Source organism: Zeus faber (genome assembly GCF_960531495.2).
Source record: "Zeus faber genome assembly, chromosome: 2".
In the NCBI taxonomy this organism is placed as follows: Eukaryota; Metazoa; Chordata; class Actinopteri; order Zeiformes; family Zeidae; genus Zeus; species Zeus faber.
Window position 1 is genome coordinate 33917221 of NC_137189.1, and position 27590 is coordinate 33944810.

The 27590-nt window shown below is 48.1% G+C and overlaps 1 protein-coding gene across 2 annotated transcripts in view; it reads right to left on the minus strand.

Moving 5' to 3' along the window:
- Positions 1–27: 27 nt before the first annotated feature.
- The window catches only part of dzip1 (DAZ interacting zinc finger protein 1), a 27751-nt gene continuing 188 nt past the window's right edge, over positions 28–27590 (minus strand). Inside the window, exons 2-18 of one of the 2 annotated variants that reach the window (XM_080024275.1) lie at positions 26431–26600; positions 25127–25717; positions 20398–20482; positions 20182–20300; positions 17440–17601; positions 16338–16499; positions 15330–15392; positions 14696–14812; positions 11803–11851; positions 11606–11689; positions 10443–10609; positions 9723–9927; positions 7843–8026; positions 4909–5243; positions 2945–3066; positions 2179–2344; positions 28–1186 (exon numbers count right to left, since the gene is read on the minus strand). In XM_080024275.1, coding sequence (XP_079880401.1) covers positions 1113–1186; positions 2179–2344; positions 2945–3066; positions 4909–5243; positions 7843–8026; positions 9723–9927; positions 10443–10609; positions 11606–11689; positions 11803–11851; positions 14696–14812; positions 15330–15392; positions 16338–16499; positions 17440–17601; positions 20182–20300; positions 20398–20482; positions 25127–25717; positions 26431–26433 — 2688 coding nt within the window. In that variant the 5' untranslated portion in view covers positions 26434–26600 and the 3' untranslated portion in view covers positions 28–1112. The remainder of the gene's footprint in view (positions 1187–2178; positions 2345–2944; positions 3067–4908; positions 5244–7842; positions 8027–9722; positions 9928–10442; positions 10610–11605; positions 11690–11802; positions 11852–14695; positions 14813–15329; positions 15393–16337; positions 16500–17439; positions 17602–20181; positions 20301–20397; positions 20483–25126; positions 25718–26430; positions 26601–27590) is intronic. The other variant, XM_080024276.1, reaches the window with a different exon arrangement.

Genomic DNA, 27590 nt, shown 5'->3' on the forward strand with positions numbered 1-27590 from the left:
ACAGATCTGAATGCCTAATTTATGGAGGATAAATAAAAACATTTTATTGCCTGTATAAATATATTTTCCACAAAGAGAAGAAACGACAAACAAATTTTGACAGCCCACAGACAGTTCTTCACTCGGAGTGAAACGTAATATTTCATTGAAAGTAAAAAAATACGTTTTCTAAAGAAATTCTGCTTATTGAACATTTTGACAGGGTCACAAGGCCTAAAAAACTACTTGCATTAAAGAAATGTTAGTCAGCGGTGTAATCAGTTTGTACACAGATTCAACATTTGATTTTGCACATCTTACACATCATAGTGGGGTTCAAGGTAGGAATATAATTTAGGTGTGTAAAATGTTAGTCTTAGAAAAGTGAGGAAAACGGCTTAAAAAAAAAAAAATCCATTTTTGCTCTTCGAAGGTGGGCAAAATAAAATTCCAAAACCCACCGAAGCCAAACGAAAGTATTTGACTATCACAGAAAGCAGCTTGATAATTGGACCGGAGGCAAGGAGAGGTGTACAATTGATTATAACGTAAAATACAACAATATAAAAAGCAGAGAGTTCGGTTTAAATGCAGTGTCCACCGACACGAGAAGCGGTGAAGCCAAATCTGGAAACGCAGCTCGCAGAGTTAGCCAGAACCTGCTGTGAAACCATGACTCGAAAAAAATAAAGAAAAATGATAATCATAATAATAATAATAATAATAATAATAACTTACAGCTCGTCGTTTTGTCCTTCTGAGTAAGCTGGAAAGATGTGTCCTCAGTCCTCGGTCGGTTTACCTCCATTCTACTTCCAACACCAAGAGCACCTGCCTGCCTCCCACTCAAGCCAGCCCGCCGTTGAATTCGCAAAACAGCACGCGAGCACAGTCACTTCCTGTTTGGCTCGCGGCGCCACACCGCCGACCGGCGGTGGGGTCCGAAAACTGCCGCCGCGGCGGCCGGTCGGAGCGGTGCACACCAGGTCACCTGACAGGTAAAGCCACGCCCCACCTCCGGCGCGGCAGGCCAACCAGGTCAAGAAAAAAAAGTACAGAAAATTCTTTTGGGGGGGGGGGGGGTGGAACCCCCAAAAAAACAAAGATTTTACGTGTGCGAAGCGTGCGTGTCGCTAGCCGTCCTCCGAGTCGCTGAAGTCTCGCAGGGACACCAGGTTGCTCCTCAGCGTGCTTCCCGCCTCACTCCCTGCCAAGAAGCACCACAGGGCAGCTCAGGATGGAAACGCGATTTCCGACATGATTTGAGCACCACTGACCGTTTTCGCGGTCCCTCCGGCCCCGGAAAGTGTCGCCGTCGCCGCAATGAACGCAAATTCAACCGCCTCTGCCATATTTGCAGCCTCTGCCCACGTGAAACGTCCCAACGGACGGAGATAAGACAGAGCGTACGCCCACTGCTTATTAGGTGCTCAACTGCACGTTGAATGTAAAAGTTATAGACGTATTAGGAAAAGCACAGTACTTTCTTTTTTTTGCGACTTCGAGCTCATGGGTCTTGATGTTAAGAATAATAAAGAAAGAGTGCTCAGGTATTTCCAGTCGATTCTGTGGTCTGCAGAAGGTGTGTATATCATAGGAAGTGATGACACATGACCCTTTCTTCATTGGTAATACTAAGAATATTAATAATACCAAAATAAAAATAAATTAAAAAAAATATATATATATGTATATACATTTTTTTAATATATAAATATATTAAATAGTTCCCCACAAAAATAAATAAATAAATAAATAATAATAACTCCGCAAAACCTCGTAAGGACTGATTTCATCGTAACACCCGTTAGATCTGATGTTGGAATGGGCCCAATCCTGCTTCAGACTTGTGTTGAAAAAAATGTCAGAACTCATGTGACAAGTTTGGGTCCGACACTACGACCGGAAGTAAAGTCAGTCGTGTTTTGTTCTGTTTTGATTGGAACTGGGTTTAAAACCATGTAAAACTCTAAAAAAGCCTCTCAGATGCAGTTCATCTGAGGGCGGATCCCACTGTCGGATGCGATCACGCGGTCGGTATTTAGGGCACCTATGAACCTGGGCCCAAGTTGGGCTTTAGAAGTTGTTGTTTTTTTAACATCTTTTTGCCCGTTAAAATTTGCACAGGCGGCGACGCCTCCGAAAATAACATGTGTCGAGTAAATATCGATATGGATCAGCCCAGGACCCCGGACTCACCCGACTGGGGCCCCTTCCCCGTCGAGGTCCCCCAGACGCTGGTGCTGGGGGAGTCCAGGCTCTTCCTCAGCGGTGCGGAGCCGCGGCCGGGTTTGGACGCAGGCTGCTCGGCCCCGTCCTCCAGGGACGACACCAGGCAGTCGCTGTTTTCCTCCAGGTCCGTGTACTGATACCCATACAGCAGAATAAATATAAATCAAAAACATTTGAAAAGTTAAAAAAAAAACCTTCCAAGAGCTGGAATTCATCACCCTGCTCCAGGCCTGTTGAACAGTTGATTCTATGTATTTTTCCCTTCGGATGTCGGCTTAAAATAAGATAATATAATATATAAAGATAAAATAACACTATAATATATAAGATAAAATAACACTTTATTAATTCAGGTGTTGCGGAAGCCAAAACAGTAACGGTCCTACTATAGCAGCAGTCCCGTACAAATAAATAACAGCAGTCCAAATGCTTATAATCCAAAGTGTTATTATAGATGATCTAGATTTATAGTTTAAAGTGGTATTTTAATGTCTCTGTGCAAAGTATGATCCTGGTTTATGATCCAAAATGTTTAAATAGGTGCCCAATGTGAAATTATATGAATAGAATTCAAACTCATAATCCAAAGTGATGTTTTAAGACCCTTATAAAGAAAGTTACAACAATAACAGTAGATGGGTGACCTTCAAACTTTTTGGAGCTTAGAGCATTTGTTGAATTTCTTTCTACAACATAGACATATAACATAAAAGCACCGCCACTCGGGACTCACCATGAGGTCCTGCACCATGTCCCACCTCTCCGGCAGGATGCTGACGGCCCCCGGTGGCCTCTTCGCCACGCGCGCCGCCAAGCTCTTCTCCACCCTCCTCTTCAGCTCCACCACGGTGTCCTCTAACGGAGGAAGAAGATGAAGACCTGGTGATTTGATTACGCTCACAGTTGTTTGCGAGGTCTATCGTCACGTGAATGCGTGAGCCTGTGACACAAAAAGTGCTGGAAACGTATCTTAACTGTATTTAAATATATACGGAAAAATAATACTTGAATATGAGCGGTTTTGGCGTTTTGGGACTTTTTACTCAAGTACATCTCAATGCAAAGATATACACGTTTTGACTCAGTCACGCTACTTCATCAACATTTTTATATTTCTTTCGTATCATCAATGATTCATGAAGTCCATATCCTTTTACATTACTATGACAGCACCCATACTACCTTTTTTTGTAAATTGTAATCAGGATCTGCATGAGCATCAATACATTTAATATTTTAAATACACTCAGAGCAAGTACTTATATACTTCTACTGAACCAGAACATTAATGTGGTACTTTCACTTTCACTACAGCGACTTTTTCACTTTGCTTGTAACTTCTACTTCAGTAAAACCCATTTCCAGCAACAAAGTGACGCCAAAAGATTTGAATGACGTGAAATGGCCGGTGACACCAGACTCTACCAACGATTTGTTTGTAGCGAACAAATACTTGAAATGACAGGAGTCGATCGCGCATTCAATCTCTCATTCGTCCAATCATTTGTTCGTTGATTCCATCAGTCGTTTGTTAAATTTTGCGTTTGGTTGTTCGTTTCTCTCGTGACTCTGTAACCGCAGCCAGACGCACAGGCGTTCACCGAGACTATTGACTGATACACTGAGACGACATTTGATCATTTGATTGTTCGTTCGTTCGTTCGTTCGCTCGCTCGCTCGTTCATGCGTTGCTGTGAAACCCACGCTTGGTGGATCTCCTCGTTTGTTCGTTCGTTCGCTCGTTCGTTCGTTCGCTCGCTCGTTCATGCGTTGCTGTGAAACCCACGCTTGGTGGATCTCCTCGTTTGTTCGTTCGCTCGCTCGCTCGTTCGTTCGTTCGCTCGTTCATGCGTTGCTGTGAAACCCACGCTTGGTGGATCTCCTCGTTTGTTCGTTCGTTCGTTCGTTCGCTCGTTCATGCGTTGCTGTGAAACCCACGCTTGGCGGCCCTCCTCGTTCATTCCTGGGTTTGTTTGCTCGCTCCCTCATTTGTTCGTTCGATCGTTCATGCGTTGCTGTGAAATCCACGCTTGGCGGCCCTCCTCGTTCGTTCGCTCGTTCGTTCGTTCGCTCGTTCATGCGTTGCTGTGAAACCCACGCTTGGCGGCTCTCCTCGTTTGTTCGTTCGTTCATAGATTGCTGTGAAACCCGCGCTATATGGCTCTCCTCGTTCGTTCGCTCACTCACTCGTTCGTTCGTTCCATCGTTTGTTCGTCCGTTCGCTCGTTCGTTCATTCGTTCATGCGTTCATGCGTTGCTGTGAAACCCACGCTTGGCGGCTCCCCTCGTTCTTTCGTTCTTTCGCTCGCTCGTTCGTTTGTTCGCCCGTTCATGCGTTGCCGTGAAACCCACACTTGGCGGCTCTCCTCGTTCGTTTGTTCGTTCGCTTCGCTTGTTCCTCCGTTCGTTCGTTCGTTCGCTCATTCGTTCGTTCGTTCGCTCGCCCGTTCATGCGTTGCCGTGAAACCCACACTTGGCGGCTCTCCTCGTTCGTTTGTTCGTTCGCTTCGCTTGTTCCTCCGTTCGTTCGTTCGTTCGCTCATTCGTTCGCCCGTTCATGCGTTGCCGTGAAACCCACGCTTGGCGGCTCTCCTCGTTCGTTTGTTCGTTCGTTTCGCTTGTTCCTCCGTTCGTTCGTTCGTACGCTCATTCGTTCGTTCGTTCGCTCGCCCGTTCATGCATTGCTGTGAAACCCACGCTTGGCGGCCCTCCTCTGGTCCGCGTGATGGTTGTGCTCCCTTAAGTCCTGCAGTTGCTTGGGGTCGATCTCCTGCAGCTCTCTCATGTCCGACCAGTCATCGTCGTCGTCGTCGTCGTCGTCGTCTTCGTCGTCGTCGCTCTCCGCCGGGGTTGGGCGGACCGGGGAGTGTTTAACGGCCGGTCTGGCCTTACTGGGGTTGCTCTGTGGTGCCGGTGGGGGGATCTGGGGGGACCTGCCCCAGTGGGACTGGGAGGAGAGGGCGGCTCTGTGAGGAGGCGGAGGCTCCTCGTCCTCGTCAGTCTCCTCTTCCTCCGAACTGAAAGGAGGAGTTCTAGGGGAAGCACATGGGACACTGAATATACGCGTTTATTAAATATTGATATATATCAATATAAATATATTATATCAATATATATATAGTAATAAAAACAGTTAAACATATGTAAACATATATTTTATATATATATATAAATACATCTACAAAATATATTTAAATATAAACATATATGTACATACAGTATATCATATATATATGTGTATATATATATATATATATATACACACAGACATATTTATACATATACACATATATATATAGACATATATATACATATTTATATATACACACACACACACACACACACACACACACACACACACACACACACACACACACACACACACACACACACACACACACACACACACACATACTACTCACAAAAAGTTAGGGATATTCGGCTTTCGGGTGAAATTTCAGGATGAACCTAAAATGCACTATAATCTTTACAGGTGAACTTAATTTGACCTTCTCTAAACTTTTGAATGCACATGTCAAACTGTTCAATGTTTCAGTACTTTTTGCACAACTTGCTGTTCTCTCACAAGGAGCTGAACGGCAAAATTCACAACAGGTGTTTGATCCATGAATCGACCAATACATTTCCTGGTTCAATTAGAATTGGTATTTAAACAGTCCTCTTCATCATGCTGTTCACATTTTTACATCATGGGACCAAGACGACACCTAACAATTGATCAACAGGACCTCACCCATTGCGAGGTTTCAAACAGGATGTTCTCAGAGGGAAGTGGCCACTGCGCTTAGAGTGTCAGATTGTCATCAGCAGGTTGCAACAGAGATACAGAGACTGGAAGAGTCACAGAAAGGCATAGAAGTGGACGTCTTTTGGACACATGCTACACTGATGAGCGCTTCATTGTGAACAGTGCTCTGCGGAACCGGATGATGAATGACACTCAACTCCAGGCACATTTAAGGGAGGTGAGAGGCATCCAAGTGTCACGTCAGACCATTCAAAATCGTTTCCATCAGTGTGGTCTGCGTGCCAGACGACCTGCAAGGATACCTGACCACACCACCAGGCACAGGCATCATCGTCTTGCACAGGCCAGGGAGCATTGACGCTGGACGAGGGACCAGTGGCCTCAGTGCTGTTCTCTGATGAAAGTCGATTCACGTTGAGCAGAAATGGCCGCCAACGATGTTGGAGACGTCAAGGAGAGCGCTATGCATCAGCCACTGGTGTCACCAGACGAGCCTTTGGTGGTGGTGGTGTTGCAGTGTGGGCAGGTGTGTCTAGTCAATACAGAACTGCCCTACACTTTGTGAATGGTACAGTGACAAGCCCATACTACCTGAATGACATCATTAATCCAGTCATTGTGCCCCTGCATGAACAACACAGGCCTCATTTCATCTTCATGGACGACAATGCTCCAGCTCATGGAGGTGGCATCATTAGAGAACGGCTGCTGGAGACTGGGGCACCTCAAATGGAGTGGCCTGCACTTTCTCCAGACCTGAATCCCAGAGAAAACCTATGGGATCAGCTGAGTCGCCGTGTAGAGGCTTGTAACTCTGTACCCCAGAACCTCAATGACCCGAGGGCCGCCCTTCAAGAAGAGTGGGGGGCCAGGCCTCAGCAGACAATAAGTCGACTTGTGAACAGCATGAGACGTCCTTGTCAAGCTGTAATTGATGCTCAAGGGCACATGACAAGTTATTGAGACATTGACATTTTTTGTTGAGATGTACCCACCACTGTTGTTGGCTTTTGGTTTCAATAAATGGTTTGAGATGAGGAAATCACCATTGCATGCTTGTTTTTAAATGCCCTACTTTTATGATATAATATCACTGTAGCGTGAACTTTTTACATTTTCCATCAATTTCACCCGAAAGCCAAATAACCCTAACTTTTTGTGAGTAGTGTATGTATGTGTGTATATATATATATATATATATATATATATTTATTTTGAATTCTTGACATGATCAATGAGTGCAGGTGATATAGCAATGAGCTTGGGTGTCAGAACTCTAAATAGTCTGAATAGAAAAACGATTAAAAACAAAAACGAAATAGCTTTGACACGTTAAGCCGCAATAATCAGCTAGGGCCACGAGGGGGAGCCCTTGTCATTAGCATCCACTAATGACCCTACGCTACAAGTAGGTGTTGTGGTTTCAAATCGGATGTACTGAAGAAGCTGCATTGCATTTTGATACAAATCTGCATAGGCAATTCCAATAATCAATGTTTGAATAAATAACAACAATAATCACAAAGCATTTTTTAGAAGAGATGTTTTGTGGCATAAATGTGTTTATATGAAATCATTGGTATGATGATTGCTTTGTCCTAATTCCATTTTAATCTGAAGTTATGTTATTTTGTTTTGATCATTTTCATTTTTATCTATCATTATCCGTTTTCATCTTTTTATTTATATGAAAAAAAACCACACTTTTATATTATGAATTTTATGCCTTGTTTAAGATCACTTTTAATAATGCCCTTGTGTATGAAATGTGCGTTACAAATTGACTTCCTTGCTGATTATTAATGATGGTTGCATTATGGCATTTTTGTATCCACACCACGTATTTTATATATCTTCCGTACTTAAGGTGAGGTGGGGAGGCCTTGGTGGGGGTTCGGGTGTTGGGGGTGGAGGTCTTGGGCAGGTTGCTGACCCTGGCCCTTGGTGCTGCCTGGGGGGTCCTGGCCTGTTTGGGTGGAGGTCCAGACATCACCTGGGTCACCCTGGAGGCTGGAAGGCTGCTGGACCGAGGCCGGATCTGAGTCACTACACACACACACACACACACACACACACACACACACACACACACACACACACACACACACACACACACACACACACACACACACACACACACACACACACACACACACACACACACACGCGGTTTGGGTGATCAACAGTCTTTACAGAGTAAAGACTTGGACAGTCCCTTAACTTAACTTAGTCCCTTGTTGTTTAAAGATTTGGTTTCACACATGTCGGAAACAAACCAAAATAAATACAGGGACGGGGAGTCTGCGTGCTTCGCTGTCTGCTCTTATTCTGAGTTAGGTTTACGTTATTCATTTTCCATACAAGGAAGAAACTCAGGAAACAAAAAAAATTGTAATCTTTCTCTATGAGATCATATCATATATTGCTATATTATAATCACAAGATTTTCATATTGAGCGGCAGGTACGTGCAAGGGGGGGCTGTCCGAGCAAGCACCTGCCCCGTGGACCCCCCGGTGCCCTTCTTATTGGGCGGCTTTTTTAAATGTAATTATTTTTATTAATGGGTGTCGAGGTAGCGGTTGTCGGGGCTAGACACTGTATATTCACGAGGAACTCCTCATGAACCTCAAACCTCGGCGCACCTGTGATGTGTGCACAGGGACTTTTGCTGCGCGGCTCTGTTTGCTCAGAGCGGCAAAATGCCTAAAATCTGAGCGCGGGGCGTCCGTGTGCCTTTTCTTTTTGTTTTTTGAGCACCTGCCCCTAAAAGTCTCTGTACGGGACTGTAGAGGGGAAGTGAGACCCCGTCACACGTGGTTACTGGACAGCTCTCAGGGGAGAAGGGGAGACCCTCCGCCCCCCTCTCTCCAGTTTCAGAACAACAACACGGTATACTGCACTTACACGTTTTCAATTCTCAGAGATTTCCTGGCAGATAAAAAAAATATATAATAATAATAAATAAAAAATAAATAAATTAAAAACCTTCTGTCATCAACATCAATCGCGATCCATGGAGTCGATCGCCGATGACGACAGACAGACGATTTCACCGACAACCGGCCCAAGCCTCACACATACTGTATGCTGTACCATTAGCGGATCAATTACCCTGCGAGCGCAATAGAGGAGCTTTGGAAGCCTTATCGGGCTTACATGGTGGTAAACAAGACCCGTAGCATTAAGCAGCTCAGGGCTTAGGGCGACCAAGTGGATGCACTTAACACAAAGTTATTCCTGAGCTCTGTCGAATGTAAGATCCTGATGGGTCAATAGCGGCAATCAGCAGTCAGTTATATCTGAATAACGACGGCTGATGCGTCAATACACTGTGACACTGCAGAGGAACTACAACGGAAGACCTGCGATGAATGCGGCTATGTCCAATTTCACATTAATAACAGTGAATAGGTTATTGCAGGGTGTTGCAGTGTAAGTTATGTTGTTGTGGAACTAGTTTTCTCTCTTAAACATGACATACTAAAAATCATTTAAAATAAATATTCCATCGGAATGCATTCTTTTACTTAGTGAGTAGCTATTGAATAATCAGGATATGAACCCCTTCCAGAGTGATACAAGCAGCTGATCACCCTGTCAGCGGTTATTTTGTGATAATGACTGGTGGCTGTACTGTGCAATACATTATTCCTTACTTATGACACCCTAGTAAGGAGTCTCAGACACTCATCTTGGTGATGCTGGATGTTGGATGTTGGTTGGTAGACGGCGGAAGTTACCTTGGGCGGCCCGCAGGGCCTTGGACCGCGGCTCGGGTGTCGGCTCGCTGCTCCTCCGGCGCTCCCGGAGCCGGCGCTCCAGGCTGGAGGCCAGCTGCTCCCGGTGCTGCCAGTACTCTGGGATCTGTCTTGCCAGGCTCTCCCGCCTCGAGTGCACCCTGGACAGGATGGCGTTGAACTCCCTGCTCTTCAGGCCGTCCTGCCCCTGATCCAAAAAAAGGTATATATAGATGTTTTTTTTTTTCCTTGAAGGTTTTAATCTAAAGGTAAGTACTATATTTGGAAAAGAGTGGTAAGTATTAGGTAGAAACAGGGAAGGTTATGAACTAAACATTTCTATGAACCGGTATTAAAACCTTTAGGTTTCCTTTAGGTCGTATGGAAGGGTAAGTGATTAGGAACTGGAATACATACATCTAACTAAACAAGATTTTATTGAATTCCTCTCGACAGATAAGTATGAAGTTAAGTATCAGGTTCTGTGGTAGGCTTTGGGATGTACACCATCATAAATGTTGATTCTGATGCGGGAGAACTTCACAAAAATAACAAAATATCGGACAAAATGTTTATGCTGAGATTAAGTCATGTCAGGCATTATTTACTGACTTGCAAGACATGGTAAGGACGTTTGACTTTTCAAGGACCCCGGTCTGTCTCGGTGGTCAAAACCCTGCTACAGGATGCTCGTTTTTCGGGCCATGTCTGTTGGAAACCTACGGGCACGACCCCCAGGTCCTCCAGTTTCCCGCTGAGCGTCTGCTCCAGGGCCTGGCGCAGTTCCCGCTTGATCCCCAACAGGGCGGCGGAGGACACGCGCTCCCTCCGCCCAAGCGCCGACTCGGGCCTCCTCTCCACCGGCTTCTTCTCCGAGGCGCTGCTTGAGTCTGGAGGAAAAAATAAATAAATCAAAAAACGCCCCAACCACCATGTCAGCGTTTAGTGCAATCAAACTAGAGGTCTTCACGGGTTCCCAAAATCGGACCCCAGATCCAATTGGGACTCACAAATTATATATAAAAATATATATGAAATGTGGCCCTGAACCCAGATCGGGACCCAGGTTCACCCTGAAGACCTGTAGCTTCTTACTATCACTGCTGATGTACTGAGTCCAAATGAAGGCATCTGAATGAAGGCAACCCAATTGGCCATAATAAAATGTGGACCCGAACCGGCCGGGGCCGGGCCCCAGGTGCACGCAACCCCTGAAGACAGCCTCCAGCCTCTTACTGTCATCACTGATGTACTCGGCCTAGTTGGAAAAGTTGGACCCGGCCCAAACGGTCGATAACAGAATGTGGACCCCAACCCCGCACCGGTCCCGGGTCGGGCCTCGGGTTTGGCAAAGACCCCTTAAGACCTCAAGTTCAAACAGGCGAGCGGGGTCACAAATGAGATGACTATGAGACGATGCCAACATCCACATGCAGGTACGATGCCAGTTTTTTTTTTTTTTAGAGCAAGCGCCATGCTAACGTTCAGCCAGCGGTCGAGACGAGATGGTGGAGAACGGACACCGCCGCGGCGGAGCGTCACAGAGCAGGGCCTGGCAAGTAAAGAAAAAAAACCTGCCCAGAAACAGACCGATGCATCCATTCATGCAGAGAGCATGCCGTCCATTCGGCCCTTACTATACCTTTCTCCTCCTCTGACAGCTCTGGGATAGGGTCCAGCTTAGGAGCAGAGGAGGGGGGGTCCTCTAATTGTGACAGCACAGGGGGAGGTCAGGGAGTCAGAAATATTAGAGGTTTTTGGGGGGAAAGTGTGTGTGTGGGGGGCGGGGGGCGGGGCTAAAGAAGTAATACCGCTTGGAAGCTCATGCTAAACCAATCGGGGCGCGAGGAGACGTAGGCGGTAGTGTCTTCTCTTTACCGACTTACCCAGGACAACTCTCTTTGGTTTGGGCTCCGGTGGTGGTGGTGGTGATGGAGCTGCTGGTGCCGGCGCCGGCGCGGCGACGATCACTGCGATACAAAGCGAGAGGAGGCTATGTCAATGCTATGGATGCCGAGACACCAGGACGCCAGGTGAATAAAAAAAATACATTTAAAAAAGTAAATGGGGAAGAAATCCATACCCGGTAGTTCCACTACTTTCGTGGGTGGGTTTGAGGAAATGTTCTTGATCTGGGGGATGAAAGGAGACACAGCTAGATCAGACACGGGATTTATTTTTTAAAGAAAATAATCTTCCAGATTACCAATTGCCAAGAGGCAGCAAAGTGTATGAAATACACAGTGTACGTTCCATTATGATTTCCTCAAAAGACAGATTGATTTGAATATGGGATTCTTTTTTTTTTTTGTTGTTTTTATCAGCCAGTGGCTGATAGCGGCGCGTGCAGACGCAGCTCCTCGGCTTTCTCTTTTTCCTCTTTCTTTTTCCCCCGTAAGCCCCTTTCCCCACATGGAATCCATAACATTGCTGGATAAAAAAAATAAAATAAATAACCGGCACAGGCAGCAGGTTGTCATGCACACATTGGCCTCCTTTACGGAGAAGTGGAGTCTGTTCCCACACTAGATGACTGTTACGGATACAGTACGTAATGGGTTCGGGTCAGTACGTCATGTCCAGTGTGGATGCGATCCTTTGGACGATCTGTCGGCAACAGATGTACAATCTGAATCAGATTTGGTTTTTTTCCCCTCGCTCCCAGAGACCAGCGCTGAGGTTTCCGCTCCCCCACCCTCCCCAGACGGACTCGGTTCCCTCCGGTGATGGAGCGGGGACAGAGCCCCCCGTCCAGGACACAATAACCCTAACCCAATGTTATTCAAATCAGTTTCAACCTGTCCTACACTCTCTGCCTCCAGAGAATTCATGTTCTCTACTTGTTCCTCCTCTCCCGGTCCGCTCCCTCCCTCCGGCTCCGTGCCGCGGTGCAGCCGGCGGGTAAGCGAAGCAAGAAGGTCCTGGGTTCGAATCCCGCCTGGGGCGCTGTTGGCACTGTACGTCTCGGGTTATCTCCCAATAAGGGGCCTTTCTGTGTGGAGTTTACATGTTCTCCCCTTGGTCACATGGGGTTTCCTCCACCTACCATCAGTATGGACCCCCACCCAAAACATGCACAACATCATCGTCTGACCAGCGATGGACATATGGAACCAGGTCCCCGGGCGCGTCGTTGAACGCTGCCCACTGCTCCTGGCTGCCCCCCCGGAGGAAGGCCAAGCCAGGATGGGTCAAATGCAGAGGACCCATTTCACCGGCCACCATCCAAAATCATGTGTGTGTGTGTGTGTGTGTGTGTGTGTATGCATGTGTTGTAGTGGCGTGTCGTGTGACAAATAAAAATTCTTCATCTCAACTGTAAATGACACGGCTTGTGAACAGAGACCAGCACTTTGCTTCCCGTCTCCCCGTCCTTCCCGTACTGACCTTCCCACCACTGACGGAGCCGGGACAGAGCCCCGTCCCTGGACGCACCAACCCTCACGTTATTAAATCAGTGTGATCCTTCTCCACCTGTCCTACACTCTCTGCCTCCTGAGAAGGAACATTTTCCACCCGCTCTACCTCTCCCTGTCTGCTCTCTCCCTCTCCGGCTCCGGTTCAGCCGGTGCAGGCAGGGGGGGCATGGTTCCGACACCCCATTATTCAGAAACCCCAATAGTCTGAAAAATGTCCCTGTGGCGGTTTCAGCCAAAGGAGAGAGTCCAACTCCCTCTCTCCGCATACACGGAGAAGCAGTGGAAAGCGCGGAAAACCTAAAGCCAAGCTTAAAAAGGCCCAACAAAGACTCTCAAACCGGCCCGGCTCCCACAGAAACTGCCGCTAAATTTATCCAGGAGCACCGTCGAGAGCATCCTGACCCACTGTGCCGGCTGCGCAGCCGCTGAGCAGAGAGGACCTGCACCGCGTGGTGAAGGCGGCCCCGGCGCATTGTGGGGATGGAGCTCCCGAACCCAGACGCTATCCCTGCGGGTTGACTGAGGGAGAAGGATTAGCAACATTATCAGGGACGCCATATACCCACGGCCACTCCCCGTTTGAAACCGCCGCTGTCCGGCACACGCTTCTGGACAATAAGATCCCGGCACCAATAGACCGAGGAGCCTCTTTGCCGGAGCTGTGGCCTCCATCACGCCCCCACTGTAGAGGAGGTGGCCAATGGGAGGATGAAGACAAAACTCCCGGCCATCATGGACAATCCCTCCCATCCCCTAGATGACACTGCGGCAGAGCAGAAAAGCTCCTTTAACAAGACTTAAAGACTTAACCTGGACAAGCTTAGCTCGTCTTTTATTATCACACACACACAACCACAACACATGCACGACGTGCAGCTACAGCGGCCGACACACACCCACCCACACACCCACCCACACACCCACACACACACACACACACACACACACACACACGCACGCACGCAGATGGAGGACGTGAAAGGTATTTTACGCGTCCACCCATGAAACATACACACACACTCACACACACAGACACACACACCAACCTCCACCCTCAGAGACCGCTACCACAGACAGAATTTATAAACACAAAAGATTTTGCTTCTATTTATTACTATTTAAAGCATTAAACCTCTGTACGTTTTGTTGAAGTTGTACAAACTTGTAACTTGCACAATCATGTTGCAATTGATCCTGTTTTCTGGTACTGCTTTTATTCATTTGTTGTATTTTAACTAAGCCGGGATTAGCCATGCAAAATCTCACTGTACCCGAGTATAATGACAATAAAGACCATTCAAAAAGTCTTGACTTTGCGAACCAAACAGTGTAATTTACCGAATTTACAGATGTTCTTCCTCAGCTACTCGCTGGGCGGACATGACTAATTTACAGTATCGCTGTGCCACAATGCGGCTTGATCTAGGCCAGTGGCTGCAAATACAGGATATCCTCAACAAGGCCTGACACTCTGCCAGGCTTCCTGCATGCGCGCGTGTGTGTGTGTGTGTGTGTGTGTGTGTGTGTGTGTGTGTGTGTGTGTGAAAATGTGCTGACCTGCTCCCTCTGTGCACTGATGGTGTGGTCCTGCTCCTGCAGCCTTCTCCCGAGCTCCTCCCTCAGCCTCTGCTGGTCCGACATGGACGACTGCATTCCACTCAGCTTGTTCAGCAGCTGGGTGGGTGGGGGGCGATAAATAATAATCAATATTAAACAAATAATATAATAATAAAACGTTCATATTTAATAAATAAAATAACATAATTAAAGAATGAAAGAAAGAATCAAGACTGAAAATTATTAACATGGCTTAACACTGCACAATAGAATTACAGAACAACAATAAAACTACTAAACACCAACTACACAAATGTTGAAAAGTTTATAGTCTAATATTTTTATTCTTGGATGTGCAAAATGATTATCCTGTTCCTGTAGAGATGCTGTTGAGCCAGATACTGTTGGTAATTCAACATTATTTTGGTGGGAAAAACCTTATTTACAAATGAATGACATTACTATTCAACATATTATATTTTTAACAGTTTAAACTTTGCTTGATTATCCAATAATAATCAGCGTTCTTTGCTATACCACAAAACGGCCTGTGTGGCGATCAAACAAACCTACCACATTTAAACGCAAAATGGAATTTAAACTTGTAATAATGAAGACCCGCACCAACAAATACCTGATTCTTTTCCGACTCGTGATGAGCCTTAATTTCATGCATTCTGGATTCCCACTTCCTGTCCTGAAAGAGGGTGAAAAATAAAAACATTCAGCATGTTAGGCTTTGGCTCAAGCTCTCCATCTGTTGAGCGTCCACATTTACCGAGCGTCTCAGGGAAAAACGGTCCAAAGTGCCCAAGGATTCTCAAGAGTGATGCAAAATTGGTCCAACTTTTAGGAGCGGGAGTAAAAAGTTCTCTCAACAGTCTTCACCAGGAAACTACTCCTATCTCCGTAGGTTTTAGAGCAGAGTTTGAGAGCTGGAGTTCCCAGTAGAATAACAATTAAAATAATAATAAAAAAAAAAAAAAAATATATATATATATATATATATATATATATACACACAGTATGTGTGTGTGTGTGTGTGTGTGTGTGTGTGTGTGTGTGTGTGTGTGTGTATATATATATATATATGTATATATATATATATATATATCAGAATCAGAAATACCTTATAACATATTTACATACAACATATAATAATTACTAAGAAACATATTTATATATAAATGTATATATGAACATATCTATATGTTATAAACATATCTATATAGAGTGTAAAATGTACAGTTAGAAATGTGCAAAAAGAAGAAGGTGCAGAAGTCTGTGTTTTGAGGTCAGATTACAGAGAGGGGGTGTCCGAGGGAGGCGTATATACATAAATAAATGGTTAAAACAACAAACAAATAAATAAAATACACCTGGAAAAATTATAAAATGGTACACACAACATAATTATGATTCACAATATAAATTATTAAATTACAAATAAGACTTTAAATGACTACAATATTTCCATTTTGCATTCCATTTTCAGTCTGAAGATTCATGACCTTTAATTCCTATGCAGAGGTAGGATTTTTTATTTTATTTTTTTTACTTCCAAGTCAAAGTCTTTCAGCGCTATTCCCAGGAGTGATTCTGAGAGGCCTGATGATAAAATATGGGTCCAGCTTCCACCGACCTGCTTCTTGAGCTGCTGCTCCAGCTTGTGGATGGACTGCATCTGGAGCTCCTTGTAGCCGTCCAGCTCCCTGTCCGGCTGGACCGGGCTGGAGGCCGCCTCACGCTTGGACACCTGGCTCTGAGTCTGGTTCTGGTTCTGGTTCTGGTTCTGGTCCGCTTCCTTTGCATAAAGGGAAGAGAGAGCATCAGGAAAAGGACGGCGAAATACTAACTTGTGAAAGGATACGCGTCCAGGGGCAACCGAAATCACCCATACTGACAGTTCACCGCAGTGAACATACAAATGAAATGATCCCACGGCACCACACCGCTACGCTGTTAACCGCCAATGTCCGAAACACGTGGAAACTGTGCTTATTAATATTGTGGTGGCCTACTTATAGTTAGTGATGCAAGAGTTTGAACAATTCGGTCGTGGTGACCAAAACCTCGGGGGTCTGGAGTCACTCCGGCAAAAGAGTGAATCTTCCACTCACAGACTTAAAATATTTACTGGGGAATAAATGAAGGTGCAAGGCAAAAAAAGGTCCAAGGTATTTGGTGTAACTCCTATTGAATGTGACTCATTGCATTCCACCAAAATGAATAATTTTGACGGAATTCAATGATTCTTCAATTCCATACACAGCTCCTCCTCCGCTCGCTCATCGTTCAGGAAGTTCTCCCTCGCTCACCGCGCGTCACAGCGACTGAACCGAGGGCCGGTAAAACGACTAATTTTAACTGAGAACCGAATCTCCCAAAAAAAAAATAAGTCAAATCTTCCACTACTAATAGCTTTCACTTTCGGAGTGAAACTTGATCTTGTTGCGATGAAAGCAGAGCTGCAGTTCTGCTGGAACTGACTAATTAGATGAACTGGTGCAACCTTGCAATTTTGATCTTGCAGCACAACAGCTCATTTCCCTTCTTTCCTTCTCTAAGCGGAATTTGACTGAGTCAGCTGCAGCACAGCGGTTGAAAAACAAGGTTAACTGGTCAAACATGGGACTTCTATAATAATAACAGTAATACTACTAATAATAATGGGTTTCCTCTTCAATACATACATCCATCTGGGATTGCAGGGTTTTCGGGGGGCTTGAAAGTGTTTTCCGTACCATCCTGGAGGCCTGGAGGTTCCTGCTGTACAGGAACTCCATCTCCCTGCGGATGCCGTCTCTGCTGTCCTCGATCTTCCGCTCCATGCGCACCATCTCCTCGGCCTTGAAGCGCTCCAGCTCCCGCTGCAGGTCCCGGTGCAGAGACTCCTGCTCCTTCTCCTGGCGTAAAAAAAAGAAGGCAAGGAGGGAAGGAGGATGGAAGGGAGGGAGAAAGAAAGAAAGGGAGGAAAGAAGGAAGGGAGGAAGTGAGGGAGGACGGGGGCGGGAGGGAGGACAGAAGGAAGGAAAGGGGGGGAAAGGAGGATGGAAGGAAGGAAGGGAGGGAGGGAGGAAAGAAGGGAGGGAGAAAGGAACAAAGGAAGGAAAGAAGGCAGGGAGGGAAGGAGGATGGAAGGGAGGGAGAAAGAAAGAAAGGGAGGAAAGAAGGAAGGGAGGAAGTGAGGGAGGACGGGGGCGGGAGGGAGGACAGAAGGAAGGAAAGGGGGGAAAGGAGGATGGAAGGAAGGAAGGGAGGGAGGAAAGAAGGGAGGGAGAAAGGAACAAAGGAAGGAAAGAAGGCAGGGAGGGAAGGAGGATGGAAGGGAGGGAGAGAAAGAAAGGGAGGAAAGAAGGAAGGGAGGAAGTGAGGGAGGAAAGAAGGAAGGGAGGAAGTGAGGGAGGACGGGGGCGGGAGGGAGGACAGAAGGAAGGAAAGGGGGGGAAAGGAGGATGGAAGGAAGGAAGGGAGGGAGGGAGGAAAGAAGGGAGGGAGAAAGGAACAAAGGAAGGAAAGAAGGCAGGGAGGGAAGGAGGATGGAAGGGAGGGAGAAAGAAAGAAAGGGAGGAAAGAAGGAAGGGAGGAAGTGAGGGAGGACGGGGGCGGGAGGGAGGACAGAAGGAAGGAAAGGGGGGGAAAGGAAGATGGAAGGAAGGAAGGGAGGGAGGAAAGAAGGGAGGGAGAAAGGAACAAAGGAAGGAAAGAAGGCAGGGAGGGAAGGAGGATGGAAGGGAGGGAGAAAGAAAGAAAGGGAGGAAAGAAGGAAGGGAGGAAGTGAGGGAGGACGGGGGCGGGAGGGAGGACAGAAGGAAGGAAAGGGGGGGAAAGGAGGATGGAAGGAAGGAAGGGAGGGAGGAAAGAAGGGAGGGAGAAAGGAACAAAGGAAGGAAAGAAGGCAGGGAGGGAAGGAGGATGGAAGGGAGGGAGAGAGAAAGAAAGGGAGGAAAGAAGGAAGGGAGGAAGTGAGGGAGGACGGGGGCGGGAGGGAGGACAGAAGGAAGGAAAGGGGGGGAAAGGAGGATGGAAGGAAGGAAGGGAGGGAGGAAAGAAGGGAGGGAGAAAGGAACAAAGGAAGGAAAGAAGGCAGGGAGGGAAGGAGGATGGAAGGGAGGGAGAAAGAAAGAAAGGGAGGAAAGAAGGAAGGGAGGAAGTGAGGGAGGACGGGGGCGGGAGGGAGGACAGAAGGAAGGAAGGGGGGGAAAGGAGGATGGAAGGAAGGAAGGGAGGGAGGAAAGAAGGGAGGGAGAAAGGAACAAAGGAAGGAAAGAAGGCAGGGAGGGAAGGAGGATGGAAGGGAGGGAGAAAGAAAGAAAGGGAGGAAAGAAGGAAGGGAGGAAATGAGGGAGGACGGGGGCGGGAGGGAGGACAGAAGGAAGGAAAGGGGGGGAAAGGAGGATGGAAGGAAGGAAGGGAGGGAGGAAAGAAGGAAGGGAGAAAGGAACAAAGGAAGGAAAGAAGGCAGGGAGGGAGGGAGGATGGAAGGAAGGAAAGGAAGGCAGGGAGGGAGGGAGGATGGAAGAAAGGGAGGGAGGGAGGACGGAAGGAAGGAAAGAAGGAAGGAAGGGAGGGAGGGAGGGAGGATGGAAGCAGGGAAGGGAGGGAGGGAAGAAGGCAGGGAGGGAGGACGGAAGGAAGGGAGGAAGGAAGGCAGGGAGGGAGGGAGGACGGAAGAAAGGGCGGGAGGGAGATAGGAAGGGAGGGAGGGAGGACGGAAGGGAAGGAAAGGGAGGGAGGACCAGAGGGAGGAAGGAAGAAAGCTCCGTCAGCAAACACTGGCTCGGCGTGTGAAGCACGACAACAGGGCTGCTCTCCACCCGGGGCGAGGCTGGGTTTTCTACATCCTCTGGACGCTCCTGAGGAGCTCCATCACGTGGTGAAAGGACCAGGCGGCCATACTTTTTTATTTTCTTTTTCCCCCCAAAACACGGATTGAAAAGGTAAAAGGCCAGAGCACAGAGAACATTCAACCGAGTTTGGCACGAAAAAAAGCACCGCGCCCCGGTTCACCGTCCTTTTAGAAACGATCTTTCTGAGCAGGGAGTCACCTGGTCTCCGCCTCACCTGTATGAAGGTGTACGCGCTTCATATGAGCTGCGGTTCATAAAACGATCACAATCAATGAAAAGTTTGGTTTCTGCTCGGTGTCCGTTACGCACCGGTCCCTTGATACTTTTTTTTTTTTGTTGTTGTTTTTTTTTGTGCGTCCGAGGAAACAATTCGTTTTTGCGCTGAATTTCGGCTGATTTCAATGCAAGCGCCGCGATCGGTACATTTCGGCTTTGCCGGCGACGCAAAGTGAGCGTAGAGCAATAGTGAAGACAAACATCACGGAGCGAGCGGCCCCCGGCTGGATCGGTGCAGGGCTCTGGAGCAAAACGCACGGCGGGACATTCCGAACCCGGAGCCCGGACTTCCCCGCCTCTGACCAAAAGTCGAGCGGTGGCGATGGCGATGGCGGCGAACAGAAGCCGCCGTTTTCCTACCTGCGCCGCCTTGGTGAGCAGAGCCTGGTGCTGCTGCAGGAGCTGCTCCTTCAGGCCGCCGATCTCCACCTTCAGGCTCTCGATCTGAGACCTCCTCTCCCCGTCTGCCTGCACCGACTCTGCAACACGCCCAAACGTACCGTCTACGATGACGTTCAGACACTTCGCAGGGAGAAATTATGATATATTTTCGGGTTTTTTTCTGGGTTCACGTACGCATGTCGTACTCGTCCGGGTGGCGGCGTTGGATGTGGTTCTGGAGGAAGGAGGACTTGATGAAGGACTTCTCACAATGGGGACACTGAAGGAGAAAAAGAAGAAAAAAAAAAAAAGAAACCGTTTCGTTAATGCCCTCGCCTCATGCATTTGCGGTAAGGAAAACCCCGAAGAAGCCGGGAACGACGATTATTCGCGAAGAACTGAGCGATTTCACCGCTGCGACCGACCGTCCGCGGATATTCAAGAGCGATTCACGCTGGCCTCCACCGAACCACCGCGGGGAGAAGTGTCCGGATATAAAAACCCCGTCCCCCTTAACCGGGTTAAAGCCCCGAATCTTGTTGCGACTCCCGGAAGTGGGCCAGCGTGTGACGAAAATCCAGCCGACAAACATGAACCTCCCACGAGTGACGCGCGGCTCGCAAACGACTTGTTTTTTTTCCCCACTGAGGAGTCTGGATACCACAAAAAAAAAAATAATAATAAATAAAAAATTAAAAATCGGGACTCAGAATCAGGGTTTGTTGACCAGTTGCTAACACACAGGAATTTGAGTGCGGTGTGATTGTAAACAGTTTGTAAAAAGTCAAGAAAAATACATACACTATGTAGGATCAAATGCGGAAAAGAAAATGTCAGGGCGTTTGGCATTGTTCATATTGAATGCGACTGATTTACATCTTGCATTCCACCTAAATAAATCGCTCCGACACGCTGAATTGATCATTCTTTGAGAACTCCGCTCGCAACTCGGGAGCCGAACCGACGCCTCCTCCTCTCGTTCACCGGGCCTTGCGCCAGCCGACCCAAGCGCGTCAAGGGTGTGAGAAATCAGAACGATCCCTTTTGACCGAGTGACCGGTCGAGAACCGGCTCTCGAAAGACAGACGAACTTTTCACCGCCGACCCCAGCGTGGTTATCAAGACATACTCAATATCAACTCCACTGGGCTGGAGCTGATTCAAAGGAAAAAAGTAGAATCCCCTCCACTGGCCACATTCCACTACTACAGCACACAGATCCATCCATCCATCCATCCATCCATCCGTCCATCCATCCGTCCATCCATCCATCCATCCATCCATCCATCCATCCATCCGTCCATCCATCCGTCCATCCGTCCATCCATCCGCCTGTTGAGTTCCATTGTGCGTTTCCAAGGTGACAGGCAGCATGAATGATGATGATTTGTTCCCTGCAGCTCGCTGACGAAGCCCTGGGCCAGAAAACACTCTGGCTCTGCTTACACACGCGCGCACACGCACGCACGCACGCACACGCACACACACACACAATCGCATCACACAACCGCATCACACGCTACATTTAGCAGCGCCGCTTGCTGTGCCGGTGACTTCATTCAAATTTAATTCTGTCACTACTGATCTCTTGTAGCACCATATGCCAACCTGCCAGCTCCCAATACGCAGGATCTTAACAGTGGGAGGGTCTGAGGAAATATTGACCTTTATCGGTGGATTAAAAGAGATATAATATTTATATATGAATTGGTTTTTGCCATTTTTTTTTATTATATTATTTTTTTTGTATATTGCAAATTCTATTGTTTATTTTAGAATTATTTATTCTCGCTATTGATCATTTTTTACATTATTATTATTATTATTGTTTATTGATCATTTTTATGTTAACTGTATATTGCCAAATGATTTTTTTTCTCAAATTTAAACTCAATAAATCAATTAGATTGCCAATCATTGTCAATTTGTATTCTATTATTTTATTATCGTTGGCTATCCACCCATCCATCTATCACAAGGACAGTGGTACACACACACACACACACACACTCAAATATTAAACCGTACACAGCTCTATTTAGGTTTGTTTTATCAGTGTGTGTGGTTGATAGCCGCAACCACCCAGCAACCGCCACACGCTGGCATAAAACACTACAGCTGTTGCCGTGACAACTGCCTGGCCAGGTCAGCCAGCGAGACACCCTCGAGAAGGAGGAGGTGGAAGGAACGCAACGCAACCTTTTGTGATTTGTGACTAAATATAGCTTAGCACCAGCTGGAGTCAACTGGAGGCAAAAACACACATTTCATGTATTAAAAAAACCCCAATACGGCTGGAATAGTGCGTGTGTGTGTGTGTGTGGGTGGGTGTGTGTGTGTGTGTGGGGGGGGGGGGCGGTATCAGCAGACAGTCAGCCATTTTAAAGACTGCTCGTCGTCACCCTTGCAGTTAAGTGGATTAAAAAAAAAAAAAAAAAAAAAAAAAAACGAATTGTCACCAAACCATCTGCTGCTCTGCATCCCCAAATTCCAAACCCAATTCTCGCGGGATGTAAAAGACAACCTATCCCGCCCCCCAAAAAAAAAAAAAACAACAAAATACATTATGCAGCCTGTGGGTTCCAGGTTCAAATTGACGCACTTCAAAAGCTCAGACAATGCTCCCCGCCCCCCCCCCCCAAAAAGAAACTGAGGACAAATAATACGAGGAGCCCGAACCATGAAGGCAGCAAACAATGACGGAGAGGGAGGGGGAAGGGGAAGGGGGAGCGGGTGTTAGACATGGCGACCGCCTGCTCTCCATATGTTGAATGCAAATGGTAACTGACACCTAAGAGAGAGAGAGAGAGAGAGAGAGAGAGAGAGAGAGAGGGATTCCCGCAGATCACACTAGATCCCAATAACCACACAGAAAACGACAAAGTTCTCCCAGCTCCGCAGCCACGGCAGCAACATTTGCAGCGCCCAGTCGTGGAAAGGAAAACACAATGTTTCCATATGGAATGGAGAAATACTATCCTAGATCATGTACCGGAGTCCCATTTAAATCCACTGTTGTCCTCCACGTACAGTGGACCGTGCCGAACGTAAGTGACTGAACGGTGGCCGATTCGATTCGCTGTTGCTTTCGGCTCCGTAAGCGTAATGTTCCGTTTAAACAATCAAACAACGGATGTCAAAGCTTAAAGCGCAGATTTTCGGCTCTGGTTTTTGAGAGTATTTCGATGAACGTTGGTTTCACAACACTTGAAATGAAGACCCGTTTTATGCATAGCCCGCCTTTTTTTTTTCCCAGGTAATCAAAAACAGAAGTATTTGGACGGATCATTCTGTCCAAACTGGGACACTAGTTTTATTATTTGTATCATCCGGTTGGATATGCTGGAGACTAGATTCGGCTGTAAAGCCCTTCAAATACACCGTGGAACACCAGCTTGGCCGAGCGAGCGACGCGCAATAAGTCAAAGATAAAGTTAGGGTGAACGAGTAGCCATTGCCCATCACAATTAAGAATCCAGAAATGCAGGAGACGCGGATGAAGAACCTCCGAAGCCCCTCAAATCATTTGACCTCGGCGGGACGGTCGGTCAGGAGAGGCCGCTAACTGAGAGATAGGACTTGGACGAAAAACGCAGGCGTCAAGAGCAGCGGGAAAACTACAGCGCGGTTGGAGAAAGAGACAACTGATCTTCACAACACGTCCGAGCACATCTGTCTGTCTCCGCCAGGCGAACGTGGGGAGACCCATTCACAGCTCCCTCTGCCCTGGCCCGATTGTGACGACCAACGGCCGTTTTTCTAGTGACAGACGGACAGGCCGACAGAGACAAGACACTGACACCGACAGAGAGAGAGAGAGAGAGAGACGGACAGGCCGACAGAGACAAGACACTGACACTGACAGAGAGAGAGAGAGAGAGAGACGGACAGGCCGACAGAGACGGACAGACAGACAGACGGGCGGACAGGCAGACAGAGACAAGACACCGACACTGACACAGAGAGAGAGAGAGACGGACAGGCCGACAGAGACGGACAGACAGACAGACAGACGGGCGGACAGGCAGACAGAGACAAGACACCGACACTGACACAGAGAGAGAGAGAGAGAGACGGACAGGCCGACAGAGACGGACAGACAGACGGGCGGACAGGCAGACAGAGACAAGACACCGACACTGACAGAGAGAGAGACGGACAGGCCGACAGAGACGGACAGACAGAGACCGACACTGACAGAGAGAGAGAGAGAGAGACGGACGGACAGACAGACAGAGACAAGACACCGACACCGACAGAGAGAGAGAGAGAGACGGACGGACAGGCAGACGGACAGGCAGACAGAGACCGACACTGACAGAGAGAGAGAGACGGACGGACGGACAGGCAGACAGAGACTGACACTGACAGAGAGACGGACGGACGGACGGACGGACAGACAGACAGACAGACAGACAGACAGACAGACAGACAGGCGGACAGACAGACAGACAGACGGACAGGCAGACAGAGATAGAGACTGACACTGACAGAGAGAGAGAGACGGACGGGCGGACGGGCAGACAGAGATAAGACACTGACACTGACAGAGAGACGGACAGGCTGACAGAGACGGACAGACAGACAGACAGACAGGCAGACAGACCGACACTGACAGAGAGAGAGAGAGAGACGGACGGCCGGACAGACGGACTGGCGGACAGGCAGACAGAGACAAGACACCGACAAAGAGAGAGAGAGGGACAGGCCGACAGACAGACGGGCAGACAGAGACAAGACACTGACACAGAGAGAGAGACGGACAGGCCGACAGAGACGGACAGACAGGCAGACGGACAGGCAGACAGAGACTGACACTGACAGAGAGAGAGAGAGAGACGGACGGCCGGACAGAGAGACGGGCGGACAGGCAGACAGAGACGGACACCGACACTGACAGAGCGCGACGGGCAGCTGGTGTCACCTTGTAGCTGCTGATGATGCGCGGCGCCAGCAGGGACTGCTGCGTGCGGATGAACTTCTTCCGCTGCTTCAGCTCGCCGCACAGCGCCTGCACGCGCTGCTCCTGCTTGCGCTGCAGCAGCAGCAGCTGCTCGCGCTCCCGCTCGCCGGCCGCCAGCCGCTCCTCGGCGGCGCGCAGGTTGAGCGCCAGGAAGCCCTGGCAGTGCAGCAGCCACTCCACGGTGAACTGCGCCAGGCGGAAGAGCTTGACCAGCGCCGGGTCCACGGGCGTCTGGCAGCGCTGGCAGCGCTCGTCCGCCAGGCTGCAGAAGGTGACGGCGCCCACGTGCTCCTGCAGCGCGTCCACGTCCAGCTCGCTGGCCACGCGCTCCACGTCCAGCGCGCCGATGCGGCGCCAGTCCACGCTCTCGCGCCGCGGCCGGAACTTGAAGGGCGGCAGGACGCCGGACGCCGCGCTGCCGGCCGACGGGGTCATGGCGGCGGGCGACGGCTGGCCGTACGCCGAGCTCAGCAGGGACGGGGCGCCCGACGAGGAGTGGGTGCCCTGGGAGTCGCCGTGGGGGTATGGGTAGTACACGCCGTCGTGGAAGGGCTGCAAGGCGAGTCAACCGGTAAGACGCTGCACACTGCAGGATGCACACATCCCATACGGAGGTAGGTGTGTGTGTGTGTGTGTGTGTATGTGTGTGTATGTGTATGTGTGTGTATGTCTATTCTAATTTTTACATTGAGACCTTGTTTTGCGTGTGCAAAACAGGTGTGTGTGTGTGTGTGTGTGTGTGTGTGTGTGTGTGTGTGTGTGTGTGTGTGTGTGTGTGTGTGTCACTCCGCCCTCACCATGCACGATCCTCCTTAAATCTCCCTCCTAGGGATGGGACGCTAGATACCGACGCATCGACGCCCGTTTCTCACAATGTGTGTGTGTGTGTGTGTGTGTGTGTGAAGCCTCACGGTTTCCAACACAACGCGCCGGGGGGGGGGGAGCTTGTGTCGAGCCACGTGATAGTAACGTCAGACGCTTCGCACGTCGCAAGCCGTTGGTACGTTCCAAAGTTATTTTTGTTTGTTTGGTTTTTTTTTTATCTGTTACGTTTTAAGTATAAATTAAAAAATAAAATGTAGATATTTAAAAAAAAAAAGGGGTTACTCGCCCACACCTCGATATCGATACGTTCTCAGGAGACGTATGAGCGGAAAACTAGAGATATTAGACAAATCATCAAAAACAAAAATCAGAATCAGAATTCGCCCCCCCCCAAAAAAAAAGAATCACCGTCCCGATCTGATGCCGTAGGTCGTCCTTACCATCTTCTCAGCTCCTTTTTTTTTTTTTTTTTTTTTAACCGAATAAACCCCGAAGAAGCGGCAGAAACGTCCGCTCCCCGCTGGCCACGCCCCCCGTCAGCACGGCGTCCCGGTGATCGTCATGGAGACGGAGCGCGAGCGTCCCACCGGGAGGGGGGGGGTGTTGTTCTCTGTGGGGAACAAATGTTGCCACGACACCACAAGCGATCAGCTCATCAACACCACCGGAGAAAACAAATATGAAATAGGTTTAATAAAGAGTTGTTAAACGTAGGGATAGTCACGGTGTTTTTTTTTCTTCTCATTTCTAGTTCTGCTGAAAGTCATAACAATGTCAATTTTTTACAGATTTTGTTTTCACTGTTCTTAGCGGATGCACCCTCGACAGAATGCATGTGATTTATCCCCCCCCCCCCAAGATAATATATAAAAAAAAACCTGAATATGAATGTTTTTATTCCAGCAATAATATTTTCATATAAAATACTTTGCATATATATGAGGGTGTATAAAAAAACGACAACAATATTCAAATAAATATGCAGAAAATAACGATAAATAAACAGCGGATCAATACAATTAAAAGTGTGACTAAGGGACTGAAGTGGACTGACTAGGACGAAGTGGCAGTCGTGTGGGTATAAATATGTTTCAGTAAACATGCTCGTCATGTGTGTGCGTAACAATCGACGCTTCAAACCTCAATTACTACGAACGTTATCACGACGCCCACGCACGTAAACGGAATCAATCGCGCCAAACACGCGAAAAGAGGGGTGCGACGGGAAGCGGGTTGCCCTGGAAACCACGTACACAAAGAGTTGGTCGCGGTGCGGCTCGGAGAGAGGCTCCTCTTTCCCAAATCCGTACAATGGGGTCGGCGTGCCGGAGCTTGTTTTTCGGGGGGAAACGACACTCCGGCTTTCCTCGATCCTTGGTAACGAGCAGTAATGGACTCGAATAGGGAGAATCTAGTGGGGTTTTTTTTGGGGGGGGGGGGGATTAGGGTGCGATCTAGTAAAAGCAAATATATATATATATATATAAAACACGACAAAGTTCCATCGGTGTGGATTCGAAAAAGTGTTGCACGGCTCCTAAATCCTAACGGACATTTTGAGGATTTAAAAATGCGAACGCGGGGTCGTTGCCTTGCGGTG